The sequence below is a fragment of the Mytilus californianus genome, unplaced genomic scaffold (genome assembly GCF_021869535.1).
Source record: "Mytilus californianus isolate M0D057914Y unplaced genomic scaffold, xbMytCali1.0.p SCAF_1, whole genome shotgun sequence".
Lineage (NCBI taxonomy): Eukaryota > Metazoa > Mollusca > Bivalvia > Mytilida > Mytilidae > Mytilus > Mytilus californianus.
In genome coordinates this window covers 19,031,702-19,049,636 of record NW_026262581.1, presented here as the reverse complement: position 1 = coordinate 19,049,636, position 17,935 = coordinate 19,031,702, and the positions used below count along the sequence as shown (strand labels likewise).

The window sequence follows — 17,935 nt, the reverse complement described above, 5'->3', positions numbered from 1 at the left end:
ACAGGGCTAGGTGAGCTTTTCTCAAAATTTTAACAAATATAGTTTCCTACAAAACTTCTGTTTGATGAACCCCCACTAAATATATAACCAACGTGGTCGACATGGCTAGTAGTAGCAAACGACATGGCTAATAGTAGCAAAAAGAATTGAAATGCACATTTTGTCTTTTATCTTCAAAACGTCTATATAAATATAGAAAATCTGATAGACAGAAATGTTCACAATGTTGAGATCTAACTTCTGTCTATTTTTATTAAAACTGGCTGACGACTTCTTCTTTGAGTTGTTGCCCTGAAAAGACGAATTGTATCAATTTTTACCATTTTTGCCTATTATTTTGAAACCTAGTATATTAGATAGAGATAAACTTTTTAATGCAAAATTGATTAGCAAAACAAGATCTACATTAAATTTACATGAGCAAAATCGTCAGCTGACTGTTTATTGGAGTTATTGTCCTTGAATGACGCTGTTTAATATTTTCTGTAATTTTGCCTTTTATCTTTAAAACTATTATAGATAGATAGAAACGTCAAAATCTTATCATAAATGATCGACAAGACAAGATCTACAAATGAGTCAACATGTCCGAAATTTTCAATCTACTCATTTCTGGAGCTCATGCTCTTTCATAACGAGTTTTATCCCTTTTTTGCGCCTTTGACTATGATCTTGAAAACTGTCAATAGTTTAGACACTTTAAATAGCAAAAATGACCTTCTAGACAATATCCACGAATATATGTAAGTCAAATTTTACCGAAATCCTCACGCGACTCTGTATAGAAGTAATTGTCCGTCAAGGTGTAATACCATCAAATCACAGTACGTCACATCCGGTTTCATAAGAAACAGGGTTGAAAAAACGGGTCGAATTGATTTATTTACCGTAAAAGTGCAAATTTTGAGGAAATGAGATGTAAACATGGACCAAAAGGGACCTATTAATGGAAAAGAGAGGTACATTAGTGGCGTTTATTATCTTAGAGTCATCTTGTGTATCTTATTCGGCTGTTTTAAGCAGATGCGATGAATACTTGATCATTTATTGGTCCACACTGTATTCTATCATGATGCGGCGTGATTTGAATTTTTGCATAAATCGCTGTAGATGTCGTCTTACATTATACTAAATTTCTCTGAAACCATTGAACTGATTATTACAAGACTTGACAGTAATGCTTGAAATAACCAGTATTTTAAACTAAGAAATCCCAATCAGTTTATTCTACAAAAATTTCTCCTTAGGGTGCCACCAAATCTTTGTACGTCACATTTGGTTTCATACGTAAAGGGGTCGACAAAACTATTCCCTTGAATTTGACAGCTGTAGGAAATTAACCCTGCATTTCATTGCAGAAAAAAAATTGTAGGTCATAAACTTATATCTTATGTGTCGCAAAGCACCATTCTTTTTTATTTGGTGTCACTATGAAATATTTTGGAAACTTGAGGTGACATGGTTACTAAAGCTTGTAAAGAGGAAAAAAGGGGTGAACATTTTATTGGTTAACTTGCAGTGATTGTTATTATCTTATATGCAGTGAAATGTTATGTGAAATTGTCACTGGAGTACTGGACAGGATGAAACTTTACTCATGCCAAGTATTTCTTTATTTGAAACTATGATACATTCTACACATTTGTTTTGAAAAGTTCCAATTTAACTTAGACTTACAGGGGAAAAACGATGGTGGTATAACTCCTCAATGATTTTTTTCCCCTTTTTTGTGTTTGGGCAAACACTGGGAAAAAAGGGAAAAGCTGTAAACTAAAAAAAAAGGTATCTGGAATTCAAGATCAACAATAAGAGATTTCTGTCATGAAATCTATTTTAGTCTAAAATGTTGGAGAGTGTCCATTGTTGAAGATGAACATAGACCTAGGCGAGGGACATAAGCTCTCTTTAGAGCGTTTATTTTGTTTATTTTATGGAAACCAGTATATTGGACAAAGTCTTAGTTGTTTATAGAATAAAATAAAAAGTGTGTCTTAAATATCTCAAGAACTTTGATAATAGTTTTAGGTAAATTGATAATTTAGTTGCTGATTTCCTATACATGTACCTTCTGCTTGCCATTTACATAACTGATAGTTTTACCTTAATGGACATTTTTTGTAAGAATATCCTTTTAAATTGGTTTGAAAGTAGGCCCTCGGTAATGTTGGCAATATTTAGGTATTGCAGCCTGCAGGAATAGTTTATGCATTTCTTAAATTTCTCATTTTGCTTTAATGAAAGTTTATTTTAACTGTGTTAGTCTTACAGAGAGATGACATTGAGATATCGTTTTTAACTTCAAATCGACCTTAATTTGAAGGAATCAAGTTTCTGCAACGTATAGTATGCATTGTATTGTACGTAGTTTCAACTTTAATTATAAAATCGTTGATTATAGAACAAATGGGTTATTTACAAGGTGGTCTTGCCACTGTTAGTGGCAGTTTTAAGGAAATAATATATTATGCAAACTACTTATTTTATTTAACAGCCTGTGATGAAGGAAAATTCGGTGACCAGTGCCTTCGAGACTGCCCAGCAAACTGTTTATCATCATCTTGTGATTATATGACGGGAAAATGTAAGGCAGGCTGCAAGAAAGGATGGCAAGGATTCAATTGCACAGAAGGTTTGTTTATTTAAATCAAGATCTGTGTGGTTAGAATTATATTGCACGTTACTTGAAACGACTGTTATTGTTCAGCTTTCGATTTCCCAGGGGAGAGTTGTAGACATAAACATAATACATCTGATTCATTTAAGAAAGCTGCCAGTTTGATGATGTAATGTTTGTTATATTGCAGAAACCTGCTATTGTGAGCAAATATGACACAATTTTGCAGGCACAACATCGTGTGTATTATCCCTGCACTGTAAGTACAGATTGAAATCGAAAAAAATCCACACAAACGAGGATGTTTGTTTAATTCATGTTTTCCGGGGGGAGGGTTGGGGGGGGGACACACTATTCACGATCATCAATTATATACTATTCAAACACATCAAAGACCTCTAAATTCACTGCTCGAATAAATAGCTCACTCGAATAGATTTGTCCGCATGCCAACAGCGACGACGAAGGTTGCATTATTTTTATTAAAAATCCATAATATTTTATCTCAACGTTCCCATAAATTGTACGGAGCATTTCATAATGAGACCTTGCACCGCAATGTCAAGCAGTACCATATCTGACCATTACTTTTTTTAATAGTCCATCGAACAGTTTAAATATTTAAGATGCGGTCTATTTCTTTTTGTTTGGGTATAAAGCGTTCATGATGAATGTAAACTTAGAAAAGCGATACGGACGCACGAAATTAATAGACTGCTAATTTTATTTATTGGCACTGATTCGATACCAATTCTGGTGGACGGTTCATCTCCGAGGATAACATCAACTCAGTAGTCAGTGCTTCGGGGCTGACATGATTGTTTATAAAAGTTTCCTGAATTATCCGCTAATAAATTCATAAAGTATTAAGAAATTAAGTTATATCCCCGTCAGGTACAGTTGACCATAGATGAACTTAGTTATTTTTTTGGCTTTCATATGTTGGGGTTTTAGCGTTCCTGATGTAAATAAATAAAAACAAAACATTTTTAGTCTTTCAGTCAATTTTCAGATTTATCCACTGCGGTGAATGAATTCAGTACTGGTTAGACAATTCTCTTGAAGTCAATTAAGATCTGTTCGATCTATGTTCAGACTGTTCAGTAGATGTTGTTTACCTGTACACATCAACTCCATACTGAATTGTCTGAAAAGCTTTTGAACAGCTCAGAATTAACTGCAAGCAAATTGTCTGAACAGTACTGAATTTACTGCAGTGAATTAGTCTGAAAATAAATATGAATTAATGATTTGGTTTTAATAAGTGATTTGCAGCTCTGACGGGAAAACACTAACTGTGGATGAAAATTATGAGTGATATCTATACTATAGACGACAAACACACATCCTTTTCTGCCACTGACAGTAAACTACTAACACCTACATCGTACCCATGACAGAAACATAAATAACTCAAACGCAATTTCAAATTTGCCGACAACCCATCGTACGTGATATAAATTCAAAGAAAGGGGTAATCGACAGACATTATACCTTAGACATCTTCAAACGTTTATCTGTGGAATCTACTATGTAGAGTCAGACATCCATCTACCGTGCTTCTTTAAGCATCTGTCGCTAACATCAGCGTTAGCGGCCACCGTGGCTCCACCTTATCTGAATTAATGAAGAAATGTTTCCCTCTGGACAATTTGTTCTTATTCTCTTAAGAATTGACTCTCTAGTCGCTGTGTGACTAAATTTGTATTAATTAGCAATGAACATGCATGTATAACGAGATCTATAAATAAGTAGACTCAAAAAAAAATCTGCTGACCAGAATCATTAAAACCCGCCAAACTAGTGAACCTAATAAACATTGTGTAAGTACAGGCAGATGAGATACCCCTAAAAATCAACACTTCGTAGCTTTGTTTATATTCGTCGGTTTTGCTTTTACTAATATGCAAAACAATTGAGGTTCATGTACTTTAACATCATAAAAACGTACGAACCTGACCTCACCACATCTAAGAAATCATGAAAAACTCAAAATCAGCATTGCAAAAAGTCTTATTACAAACAAATCTGAAGAATCTTTAAACATGTCACAAAATTCAATTACAGTTTAAGGAGTAATTGGATCTTCCTTTTTGTTTTGTCTATGTTATGCTACTCTTTTAGAACCTTCAAGAATCGATGTAACGAAAGTGTTTTTGTGGGTTTTTTTAGTCCATTTATCTCATGTGTCCATTTAATACCGTATACTGCATTAAAACGCGATGATAAGTTGAATCATTGTTCAATAAATGTGTTAAATACAGTGCAACATGAATTGGCTGAGCTGGCAAATATTTATGACCTTGCAATGAAATGAAACGTTCCCATCGTTTGTAAAAATTAAAATATGATTTAAATGTATTGTCTCTTTTAGAGTTGATTAACAGTTCAAACATCTTCGGATAAAGTTTGTACATTCAACTGCCAATTTCTATCCTTCTAGCTTTCTGTTTCCCAAAATTGCATTCTTTGAATGCGTCCGTACTTTCTAGTACCTGGGCGTTCCAAATTGTCCTTTTAATAAACATTGATACAAATACCTTGTTCTTAAACGTGCCTGATCTCTTAATACAGGCTGCATTGCTATAATCTGTCCTACAATACTTGCAATGGAAAAGCCTAATACCACAGTGAAAATGTGCCCGGAAATTTCTAAAATTTTCAAAGGCTTTTATATTCTTTTCTGAGTAATTTTTATCACCCCTTCTGCCATATCCCAATGAAAGCCCAACCAATATAAACTTTGAATAAGGGTCAATTGCACTTCTCTGGTGCAAGAACAAAACCAACTTTCTCCAAATCAGACTGAAATTTTTGCACTCGCTAACATAGCCTCTTCCATGTCTTTGCCCCCTCCGAGGCCACCTTCTAGATACATGACGGTTCTTAGACCTGTACTTCTCCAATATTTGATAACCTTCTTGACTACCTTAGAATAAAAATATCCGCTAGTTGACAATCCAAAAGGCAAATCGTTGTACACATAATATGCATGCTCCCAATTGAAACATATCGTGTCTGCTTGAAAAATACTTATATGATGATCAAATCTGTTTTTTCGTATAATTGTCTTGCAGTTTTTCCATCTTCATATTTGTGTTTAAACTTAACGACATGTGGATTGATAGTCTTGCATCTAATATTAGTCTGATTTTTAATTAAATCCATTCCTTCAGCAGTTTTTCTCTTAACACTGTTGATGTTGGACTGCGTCAGGTTTTGTCGGTCTCAAATTCGGCGGTGTGCTTCTTGGATTTTCATGAACACTTTCTGGTTCTGTTTGTGATGGTTGAAATTTGTAAATGTCAATCATGGATTCGTCCATTCTTGCTATCTGCGTATCTGACATCACTTTCTGGTTGTCTTGTATTCTTTTCTGGAATACCTCTAGACGTGTATCCAATAACTTAGTCATGTTGTTCAACAACTGGTCCTGTGTAAATCGAACAGCATTCTGTACTTCTGTCTGAATTACTTGCTGCAAATTGGCGGCTATTAGTTTACTCGGTCAAACGACGGATAGAAAGTGATACTACCACACAAACCACCTTAGATATGACAACAAATCAGCCGCCAAATTGGACAGTTTAACATCGGCCTACCGAAAATTAACGATTGCATACCGAGAATACAACATTTACCCGCTATACTGATCGAAACGCGGGTAAATGTTATTTTATTATACCCACTGAGGATGAATTTTATTCGTCATCATCTAAAAGTGGGATGTAATATTTTGCAAGACAATACCTTGTTAAATAAGCTTTCATTTAATATTCTTTTCTCGTTAAATGATGAATAGATAAATAATTTTGGATTGAATTGTGTGTTTAAAAAGGGCTGCTCAGTGCTTAATGTAGGGTATACTTTTACGATAAAGCGACCCTACAAGAAGAAAATTGCTTGTAATCATGATACCGTAAACCAACTTATCCTAGTGGATACTTTATTTTCGCGTTAACCTCTTTCATTACGACTTCCCAGCGAATTAGTTTCGCGATTTTGTAATTTTCTATTTATTTGTATATAAGGAAAGATGCAAGTTTTACATATTCGCACGATTTATATTCGCGTTATTATTTTACTCGCGAAAATTAGTTGGTTCACAGTAATTGTTAATGTTGCCAGAAATGTATAGTATGAGACTGATTTATCTGCGTAATCTTTGATGTTGGGTAAACACACCTAAGGCACTAACATGTTCGACCTGCCGGAGAAAAAGTATCCGGACTATTTTTCCGGCTACTTACACTATAATTTGTTCTGATAATCGAAGGAATTCAGAAGCAAAAGTCTTCAAAATTAGGAACTAATTTTACAATTTTCACCATGTGGAGTTGTGACCAAATAGAGCAGATGTATGGCTTTAGATGAACCCCTGCTGCTCGAAATAAATTATACGCGCTCAATAAAGGACTGATTACAAGACATATGGATTGTAATTGCCTGACAAACAAATCAGGCCACTATGTACATTTAAATTTTAATTGGCTGTTTCAGAATGTAATAACGGAAACTTTGGTTGGAATTGTTCGGAGACATGTGATGGATGTATAGTTAATGAATGTTATCATATTAATGGAGATTGCAAAATTGACAGTGTTTGTAAACCTGGCTATGTGTATGGAAAATATTGTAATCAAAGTAAGTTTCACTAGTTTTATATGTTTATAAACAAGTGCAAAACAATTTATATGTTCAAATTGGACAGATAATGTAGTTATGCAAGTCATAAAAATGGTTGTCATTTCTCTCGTCTTCGATGATATGGACATTATGTTTTTGTTTCCATATCCGTGCGTCTTTAAGATCATCCCTTCGTACGTTTTCCGTCCGTTTGTCTGTCCGTTATCAGGTTTAAGTATTGGTTTAAGATTCTCTTCCATGAAGTTACGGAAAATCCAGGTTAAACCCAACATTTTCTTTGGAAAATGCCTGTACCAAGTCCGGTATATGGCAGATGTTTTTCACTTGTTCCGTTGCTTGAATCAGATAGCGTTTGATTTTGTCAGTTTTTATGGACTTCCCCATTTTTTTTATTTGCCTTGGAGTTCAGTATTTTTGTTACACTTTTTAAACATCCACCTTAAAGATAGTACACTTATTCATTATGATGTGAACGTTTTTAAATATATAACAGTTAAGGGGTTTTATCTAGATTTCACGGTGCAAAGTACATGGTAATGTCAAAGTATGGATTAAATGTATTCTCAACTAAAAAAACGTGATCATAAAGAATAAATGTTTTTAAAACGTATGCCTAATTCGGGATTTTGAATCTCCTAATTTGTTTTGTTTTTATCTTCATTTGTATATTAAAAATAGATTTACGAAAGGGTTGTTGTCTCTTTGACACATTCTCCATTTCCATTCTCAATTTTATTAAAAATTGTCAACGTAACTTTACCTCTGAATTCATTTATTTATTTTGTTGTAAATAAACCCGTAGTTTTCTCGTTTGAATTGTTTCACATTTGTCTTGTCGGTGCCTTTTATAACTGCCTATATCCATACGGTATAGTTTTTCTCATTGTTGAAACATGTACGGTGACTTATATTTGATTTTATCCACGTCGTTTGAACTCTGGTGGATAATTGTCTCCTTGGCAATCATACCACATCCCCTGAATTTTATATTAAATTGTGATAGTACGAGCGGGCCATGGTGTCTTTTGGAAAAATAGTATAATGCCATTTTCTTTTAATTTCTTCATATTAGGTATTACATATCAAAATATCTTTGATCCGACAACTGTAATATATAAGTATAAATATTGTTTCATATTAGGTTTTTATTTTTTTGTGATTGCTTTTGAAACCTTTTTTGTAGCGTGCGAAGTTTGGCATTTTGGAATTAATTGTAATAAGATGTGTAACTGTCTTAAAAAACCATGCAACATATTTACTGGTAAATGTCCAGATGAAGGCTGCAAAATGGGATGGAAAGGTGACTCATGTGACCAAGGTAAAAAAGAAAGCAAACATTTGAATTTGTTTGTAAAAGCTTTTTAGAGATACCAGCCTTATAAAATGGTATACCGGAAGCGTGTTTCGCCTACTTAAAGGCTCATCAGCGAACTAATATAAACGGTTATAGTGTTAAACACTTGTGCTCCGGTTCTTACTGGCGTGTTACTTTATTCATATGAATCTTACATGAGCTAAACATGCTAAAGAAAGAATGAAAAGAAGTTTCCTTTTTTTGCTAAACTTCACGTTCTGGTAAGTAGATTATGTCCACTCACTATATAGTTTCTATGGTAAACGCATATTTCCCGTCAGACCTGTAAATTGATTCGATAGATACAGTTATGTCTACCTCATATCCTGATAAGTGTCTAGAACTTGACAATGGGGTTGGTTTACCACATTAAAGAGGATTTTGGCTTTCCATTTGTGAGCTTTCCAATTTTCTGTAGCCTGTTAAAAACGAGGTTTAACCCTCCATTTTCTTCTGAAAATGCCTGTTCTAATTCAGGAATATGGCAATTGTTTTTCACTTGTTCCGTCGATTGAAAGCGTTTGATTTTGTCAGTTTTGATAAACGTCCCCATTTTCAATTTGCCTTGGAGTTTAGTATTTATTTTATACTTTTTTTAATTGAGTATCTCTCTTATATTGTACCATTTTCAAAACCTTGCGTTTCATATAAGGTTAGCTATAACATAGGTAAAACATCGGATGTATCTAGTGGAGCAGGATATGATGACCACTCTGAAGCATCTGTGATCACCTACGGTGTCATATAGTTTTTTTTACCACTCCCCCTGAATAGTGACCCAAGGGTCAAATTATCATATGGAAAATTTACCACAGGGTCAATTTTGCCCTATCAGAATTAAATTTACCACAGGGTCAATTTTGCCCTATCAGAATTTGAACCCCCATGGATAGTCAACCTTTGTAGTTGCTCCAAACGATTGTTAAATGTTAAATATACCTTTGATTGGATAGGGGTTCAATTATTAATGGTGGGGGTTCAAAATACCATGGTTAAGTAAAAATGTTTAAGCATCTTTTCGTAATTTATTTGGCCTTTTTAACGTTTTTTTATTCGAGCGTCACTAATGAGTCTTTTGTAGACGAAACGCGCGTCTGGCGCAAATACAAATTTTCAATCCTGGTATCTATGATGGGTTTATTCTAACATGTTTGATTTAATCATGCCAAATACTTTTTAAAACATCAATACTATACAAAGTAGTTTGAATGGCTATGGCAATTTGAAAAAGAAACAACGTTCTTCAAAATACAACAGAGAAAACTCAAGGCTGAGCAATACGAATCCCATCAAAAATCGGAGGTGATAGATGTAATCATTAATTCAATGTTCAGTATATATTAGCTTCTAGTTTATCTATTTCAGAATGTGTATCTGGCTATTTTGGTTTTAATTGCGCTTACTTATGTGCGACTTGCTTCAATCAGTCTTGTGACATTTTTGAAGGGAATTGCAGAGTCGGTTGTAACGACGGTTACCGTGGTCGCAAGTGCGAGACGCCAGGTAATTCATAATGTCACAATTACTGTAGGTGTATTTGGTGTAGTCGGTTATGTTATTGTGGATTATGATGAAAACAAACGTCGGCTTTTGCTGGAAATAGCTTGATATCATTTCTTAATTAATTAATATTGAAAATTGTTAACAATCCTCATTTCTTGGTCTTCTAATACATTAAGGTAACTGTTTGTGTAACACAATTGCATATCATTGTATGACATTATTATCTTCCATAGATTTAATTTTCAATAGTTAAAATGTTGAAACATAAATTCCTTTTTGTGTATTCATGGCCACATTATTCATTTGTTTGCCATCAAATATTGCAAAAGGGGCATGCACATCATATTCCCCAAACTTTTTATTTCGAGTATAATTGCAACCCCTTTGAGTGATACCTTTTCTGAAACCATTGACAGTTATCTATAAAGAGTTCAAATATAAAATCACACGCATTTGACCTTGTTTTTCCATAAAACTGCATCGAAAAGTTGAAGCGAAAATTTGTTTTGGGGAAACATTACGTAATTTCTGGACCTGTGGCTGGTACGGTTGTGAAAATACGGACTGTCAATCAGAAAATGGTAAAATGGCATACAAAACATGAAAACAAAACAATCCTGATGTTAATATAAACCCACTATGAAGGTTGAATTATTCTTAGCTATCTAAAACCAATTTTAGTGAACTATAACTTTTATATTTGAAAAATTCACAAGGGGCCAAACTGCGAGATCACACTACTAACTGTGTATTGGTGCTTCAGATTTTTTTCAAAATCTATTCTATATTTGTGTATCTGAAAAAGCTTTTGATTATTTTTCGATTGCGGCAGCCGATTTGGTAAAAAAAAAACATGCATCTTTTATTTTGCCTAGATATATATTGATTCATGTTTACATTTTTTTTTCAGTTTCAGCAGAATCATCAGCAATAATCAGATTTGGGTTCTTCATAGGCGGTTCAGCAAGCATGTTTGTTGTTCTGTTAATAATTTGGATGGTCATAAATGCGAGAAGACGAATATTGAAAAAACAAGGTATCTAAACTTTGAAAAACGTATTACAGTATATATAATTAAGAAAGAAACATTCCAGTAAGATTTCAGTTATTGGCAGATATTGAAGGAAATTGGCAAGTTTGTTGTCCACATTTTTAAATATAGGTGACTATAAAAATGAAACATATTGCAATGGTTCAGCTGAATGAATGAATAGATAAATAAAGACAAAATAAATTTAAGATAGTAAAGACTTCATTTTACGCCAAAATTTTTTTTTAGCACAACAGTGTCAAAAGCGCACGTGCTTTTTAGCAATAGTCAGACGATGATAAAGCAATTTCCTTAATTGTAGCGTAGAGGAGAGATACAAATTAGGAGTTCAAAGTTTATAGCATTTTTTGGTTAAATTGGATGAATTTGAAAATTAGAAAAACACTATGGTCCAAACACCCTCATGCAAACTGCCCTTAAGTGAATTCAGCTTATCATATAAAGTGTTGTTTTTGTCCTTTAGCTTCTTGCATATTCGATTATTTATACATCATTTGCTTCAAAGTTTTAGGATTAAGCGTTCCTAATAAATCCATAATGGCTGGTTGAAATGGATATTAAATAATACCCATACAGTTGTTGAAAGTGATTGTCTACATATGTCTGTCTGTTAGATGTAAAGTCTTTTAATTATATTTGACGACTTTCCAAGCACTATAATCGTTGTTCTTTTTTTTATATATTGTTGCTGTGCTATTCTTTAAAACATATTGCAACGGATCAGCTGAATATATTATACGTTTGATATAGAATAGATTTTAAAAAGTAGAAGTTCCTAGTATCATATTTGTGCACTTTTAAATGTCTTTTCTTATTGGATCTTCTGTGACAATAATTCTAATTAACACATTTGTTTTACAGATAGTCGAAAAGCTATAAACGATTCACATTCAAATAGGTAAGTATATTTGACAAACAGTTTTTTTGTTCAATTTTCTGCATTATATACCGATTATTTGCATTCCTATGAAAAAAAAACTTCAGCATGATGATAAACCTTCTCAATAAAAAGAAAAATATAAAACAAAACATTATTGATAATGGAATCCTTACGAAATTTCTATTTGATTGAAACACAACAAGCTAGGAGCTGAGAATAAGATCTTTGACAAAAGGCACGGATAACAGGCTTTGTTTGTGAGAGCAGAAATTCATAATAAACAACATTTTGAGAAAACGCTTTCAAAAAGTTGATGGCAAAAAAAAATCTGTTTTCGTTAACATTTTCTATATAAACATATCGAATTGTTAAAAAATGATCGATCAGTTAAGAATTGAATTTATACTTTATAAGAAAACTCTATTATATATTTTACAATTACAATCATGTTATTTGCAATTGCTATTATACACTTCTAAATCAAGATAAAAAAAACAAAAGATACGCTGTGAAAACATTAAATAATAGTATACCGGTAGAAATTATGAGTAGCAATATCTAAATAGGCAGGGAAAACATGTTATTCATCAGGAATGTTTAGTGCAAATACATGACATAAAATTAGAATCATTGATTGATCATTGTTTGTTTGACGTCTATCTGCAAATATTTCATGCATAAACAAATAAAAGGTATACAAATTATAATAAATGTTTTAGTTGTACTTATGCAAATCAAATCGCTTGTTGTCCTGCTCCTATGTTGAGTGAATGGTAAGTGAAAATAACTTTCTGTGTCACAGTTATTTTTTGTACGCTTTACCGCCCGGATTTACGAATCTCTAATTTGTGTAATAAGCAAAGACAGTGGTTGATAATTAAAGAATTTACTTTCAATCCTCAGCGTCAAGTTTAAATTGCAAAAAAAAAAACAATGTATGTTTATTGTCAGAAAATACTCAATTTCTTTGTATAGAGCTTTTGAAATAGGGTCGTTCAAAACATTCTTCCTTGACGCTTGCAAGTGCTACGAAACAGGAGAAAAGCTTGACGATAAACATCCTCGTTTTGTTTTCCCTCTCGTTTCTTTAGCTCGTACAAATGAATTTCATTTTTTTTTTAATGTTAATGTATTGTACATACATGTCTATATATTGATTATAGTTACAATTCAAAAATGCATACAACCGGCATGACTTTTCCTAATGTTTACTTTCATGTTCTGATATACAAAAATGACTTTAAACGATTTGTATATTTACAATGTACATTTACCCTTGACAGTCTTATATGTTATGTGTTGGTAAGTTTATAAATAATTATAGTCTCCCACTAACAATGCACATTCCATCCTGTGTTCTTTATTTTGTAGTAACGAGCATTATGCTGACATTATGAAAATGGAAGGTTTGTCAGCATATCAGGATTTGGCGAAACAAACAGTTACTGTATCAAACGACTATGATCAAATTAACAATACATATGTCAATCAATAGATTAAAATATAACATTTGTTTTTTTTTGAAAACAAACTGCATGAAGTATCTTTACAAAATATATATATATCTACAATATTAGGTCAATGCCAGAAAATATTAACTTTTTTGTATGAGGCTAGAAACCGGTTTGTGTGTCTTTCATTTTTCGGGACATTGCTCAAGCAAAAAAGGGACATAACTCCTGAGCGGCTATTAGAAAATCGCCCAAAAGAATGTTAGTCTTCGTTTGTTCATGAGTGTTAACATACTTATTAAGATTTAACATGTAAAACTGTGGGGTACTGCCCACTAATGAAACCCCCGCTTGAAGAGTTTGGTAACTGGGAAGTTGATGAGCAATGAATTCAAAACATATCACAGTTAATCATGTTCACATATATGTAAAGCCTAAAAAACTAATTTCAGGAAGCTTCATTTGCAGTTCCGTAGATAAATTTGAGGAGTATTTCATGCAATACCATTTTGTGTTCGAATATATTCGGTAAACAGGAAGGTGAGGAGCTATGAATCTGAAACAGCATTACCAAACTTATAATAACGGTTTCCTCCATGAAATGTGCCACCGCTTTCTCGGTGTACTGTGACTGCCATAACAATATGCTAAAGACACAAACTACAGATTACTAGTATTCATATAACTAATAAAGGTCAAATGAGAGCAACCCCAAATTAAGTCTCAAAGCCCTCTGTTATATATATATATATATATGAAACGATTCTTACGGATTGAAATTGCAGACTAAGCCTACCATGTTTATTCATTACATGTAAAAGTTTGCAACTATATTAAGGGGCATGCTTGTTTGATATTTACGATACATAATGTGGAAGACGGATTCAAAACATATCGAAAATTCTGAAACGTGATCTGACGTTCAGATAATTCACGAAGCTAATATTAAATAAATCATTGTTTGTATGCAAAATACATAATTTTATCATCAAAAATAAAATATAAAAAGGAGTGTCGTCGTGTGGTGTTCCTAAAATGAAAGTCACAATACACCAAGAACGGGAAGACACATTCCATAGAGGACACCGTTTTACATAGTGTAATCACACAGTATACATAGAGTACAGCCAGTAAAAAGTACAATAACAAAAAAACCGAACCCCAAGCTCAAGGAAAATTCAAATCAGAAAGTCCTTTATCAAATGGCAAAATCAAAAGCTCAAACGCATTAAACGAATGGAAAACAACTGTCATATTCCTTTTCTTTATGTAGAAATAGAGGATTAAACCTGGTTTCATAGCTAACTAAACCTCTCACTTGTAAGACAGTCGCAATAAATTCCATTACATTGACAACAATGTGTGAACAAAACAAACAGACATACTAGGTAAAAATGTCAAAAATAGGGGTACAGCAGTCAACATTGTGTTATAATCTTAATCACTATAAAAACAAACAATAAACTGTCTTGTAAGGGTGTATCTTTTTTAGATACAATTGTCTGAAAAAATGTATTGTGTTTGTATTGCTAAATGTATCAATTTTTATAGTATAATAAGAAAAATTGTATAACTGCTTCATATTTATAAATATATTAGCCTGAAAAAATGAATAGATTTTATTTAAGTCCATTTTACCGGAACTGGTCACTTTTCTTTGCCTTTTGTCATGATTTCATATTTAGCGCTGTTTGTATGGTAATTACTGTAGTAACAGGATTCCGTAGGATAGCCTGCTGCAATGCTAAATGTCTGTCCAATATGCATTGATCATTTCCAATGACATTATAAAGGAGTAAGTTCACAAAGGGTTAGAATTGGCCTACGAATTTGAAGATTTTTAATCAGGCCAACGTACTTCAAGTTTCACATAGAAATAGTTGTGATATAACTATTAATACAAAATACTTAGAAACTTCTTTTTGGCACGTCACATTAAAAATGACAAAAAAGTAACCCCTCAAGTGTTTTTTTTTTTTTTTTGTTGTAACGTCAGTTGTGGTCAATTTTTCAATAAGTGGCAACAGTTTTTCACATACTTTACTTTGGCCGGCACCCCTGATCCAGATTTGTTTTTGTGTCTATGGATTCAATATCATCATTGGCTACTTTTGGCTTCAGGACATTTTAGATCCTAGGTTGCGGCCAAGGGTTTCCTCGAGTTTTATGTGTAAAAGACAATCAGTTTATTTGAATAATAACAGGTCAGCTTTTAAAAATTCTCCATTTGCTTTGACAGCTATAATTACATAATTAAAGATAATGGTTGTATTACTGAAGTTTCATATAGACCATATGTAATAAATCCTCAAACTGTGTATATCAGTGATTCCAAGAAAGAGAGATTAGTTTTAGATCTGAGACACGTTGATAAATGTACAAAAGCAGACTAAAAAAATGAAAGCGTTTACGAGGCTTAGTAATACGCAAAAACAGTTTTTTTTTTCATTTTTGAATTCGATTTAATTCATGGTTATCACCACATAATTAGATATACATCAAGCACATCAGAAATATCTAGGTTTTTCTTTGATAATTAATGGACAAGAAAGATATTTTATTTTCTCATCTTTACCATTTTGGCTATCTTCTGCTGGACATATTTGTAAATTACTAAAGTTGTTCGAACATTATTTAGTTAATTTGTGGAGGTGCATTCGTTTGTCTAAATTATTTTACATACTTTATTGCTTTTTTACCAAATTTTGTGAAAATCGATTTTTTCACCAGTGCAAAAATTAGACTGGTTAGGGTTTTTATTGGATCTGTTTTTCATTGATCTAGTATCTTCCATTATTGAAGTCCTATAAAATAAAAAAAATACAGTTCAAATTCGAAACAATTCTGTAAGATACATGTAAGTTTTAAATAAGGAAATTAAGATAAGGAGACGATAAAAATCATAAGATTGATCGGTTTATTTCAAAACTATGGGGTCCAGGAACCCAAATAGTCGACTCTTTCGCTTTCGACTACATGGACTAGTCCGGAGTAAACAACTGGTTGTGTCCCAAGTTGGTTTTTAAGTTAGTTTGTCGAATACCAATTTAAAATCATATGTTTATTTGTCGTGCAAAAGGTGTATTGGTACATTTGTAGTTCCTAAGTGGAAGTCTGCTCTGTGTTGGCCTATGGTTTGGAACGACACAGACAAAATTTTCACGAATTTATTACAGATTTTGTTGAAATCGATCGTTCAAAACATTTTTTTTTTAAATCAGGTTCAGCCAAAGACAAATTGTTATCGCTCAATCCCCATTCATCAGTAACGTCCTTATTTTTAAACTTGATTGTTCATCTTATGAGGTCGCATTCTTTTGTACGGTTCATTGCACATTTTTACTATCGGGTGTAAAATTATTACTTTGAGGTCAATTACCGTATCTCAATAGGTAGAATTACAGAATGTAACATACGCTTACATTTATTTACTTTATTACGTTATTGTGTTGTATAACTCCTTATTTAGCTAAGTTGTTGGGCTTAGTTTTATTTATGTTTCATTATTACAGGGCAGTGCACCATGAAGGAAAATTTCTCAGTTTGCTATCTTTAATCAACAATTTACCGGACGTGAAAAAAAGCATATTCAATATTGTGAGAAGCAGTAAAGCAATTTCTACAAATGAAAAGTATGGTGTATTACATATAAAGTTAATCCGTTGCCATCAATTGTACCATCCTTTGCAGTTTATATAAGTGGGCTTGTACAACAATCCGTATCTTAATCAGTGTTATTAGCTCATTTTATAGCATTACGTGATATCATGATTTCAGTTAAATGTATAAACCATGTGAAGACAAGCTTATTGAGATGAAGATTGAAGGAGAGGAGAGAATTCTTGGTAAACCAATAGTGAAGAAAGAACCAATTATAGCAGATTATTTACAGAAGATATTAGACAAAATTGGTACTGATCATTCTCATTTACCGAATGTTAGTATTTGTGCAATGATGTCAGCTGGATATGGCGGATTTCTACGCTACATTGATATTCCAAATTTAAAGATGTCTAATATGAAAATGTTTGACACTTATGTTTCTTTGAATTTTGAATCTGGAAAAACAGATGTATATAGAAGGGGAAATAATAACAAATCTGTCTTCCTGTCCTGTAGCCTGGTTTATTGACATTCACTAATTTAGCTAAGCTGTCATTAGACACTGATCAATATCTGTTTCGTTCTGTTAGTTGTTTTAAATGAAAAAAACAATTATAAGTTAGCGGAAGTTAATCATCGTCCTTTATCTTATACAGGGGTCAGGGAATTACTTTTGAGCACATTAACCGCGATTGGTCTTGATTGTAAACCAATTTGTCTGCATTGTCACCACCACTGCTGCTGCCAGAAATGGTGTCGAGATCGTTTGATTAAGGAAAATGGAAGGTGGCGTTCCGATTTTGCTAATTAAAGACGGTTATATTGAAGAGTC

General features: G+C 32.9%; 1 protein-coding gene across 2 annotated transcripts in view; it reads left to right on the top strand.

Moving 5' to 3' along the window:
• The window catches only part of LOC127700173 (multiple epidermal growth factor-like domains protein 10), a 37,879-nt gene extending 22,766 nt beyond the window's left edge, over positions 1-15,113 (top strand). Inside the window, exons 9-15 of one of the 2 annotated variants that reach the window (XM_052203589.1) lie at positions 2,492-2,629; positions 7,115-7,258; positions 8,445-8,579; positions 9,981-10,118; positions 11,029-11,154; positions 12,031-12,067; positions 13,421-15,113. In XM_052203589.1, coding sequence (XP_052059549.1) covers positions 2,492-2,629; positions 7,115-7,258; positions 8,445-8,579; positions 9,981-10,118; positions 11,029-11,154; positions 12,031-12,067; positions 13,421-13,544 — 842 coding nt within the window. In that variant the 3' untranslated portion in view covers positions 13,545-15,113. The remainder of the gene's footprint in view (positions 1-2,491; positions 2,630-7,114; positions 7,259-8,444; positions 8,580-9,980; positions 10,119-11,028; positions 11,155-12,030; positions 12,068-13,420) is intronic. The other variant, XM_052203590.1, reaches the window with a different exon arrangement.
• The last annotated feature ends 2,822 nt before the right edge of the window (positions 15,114-17,935 follow it).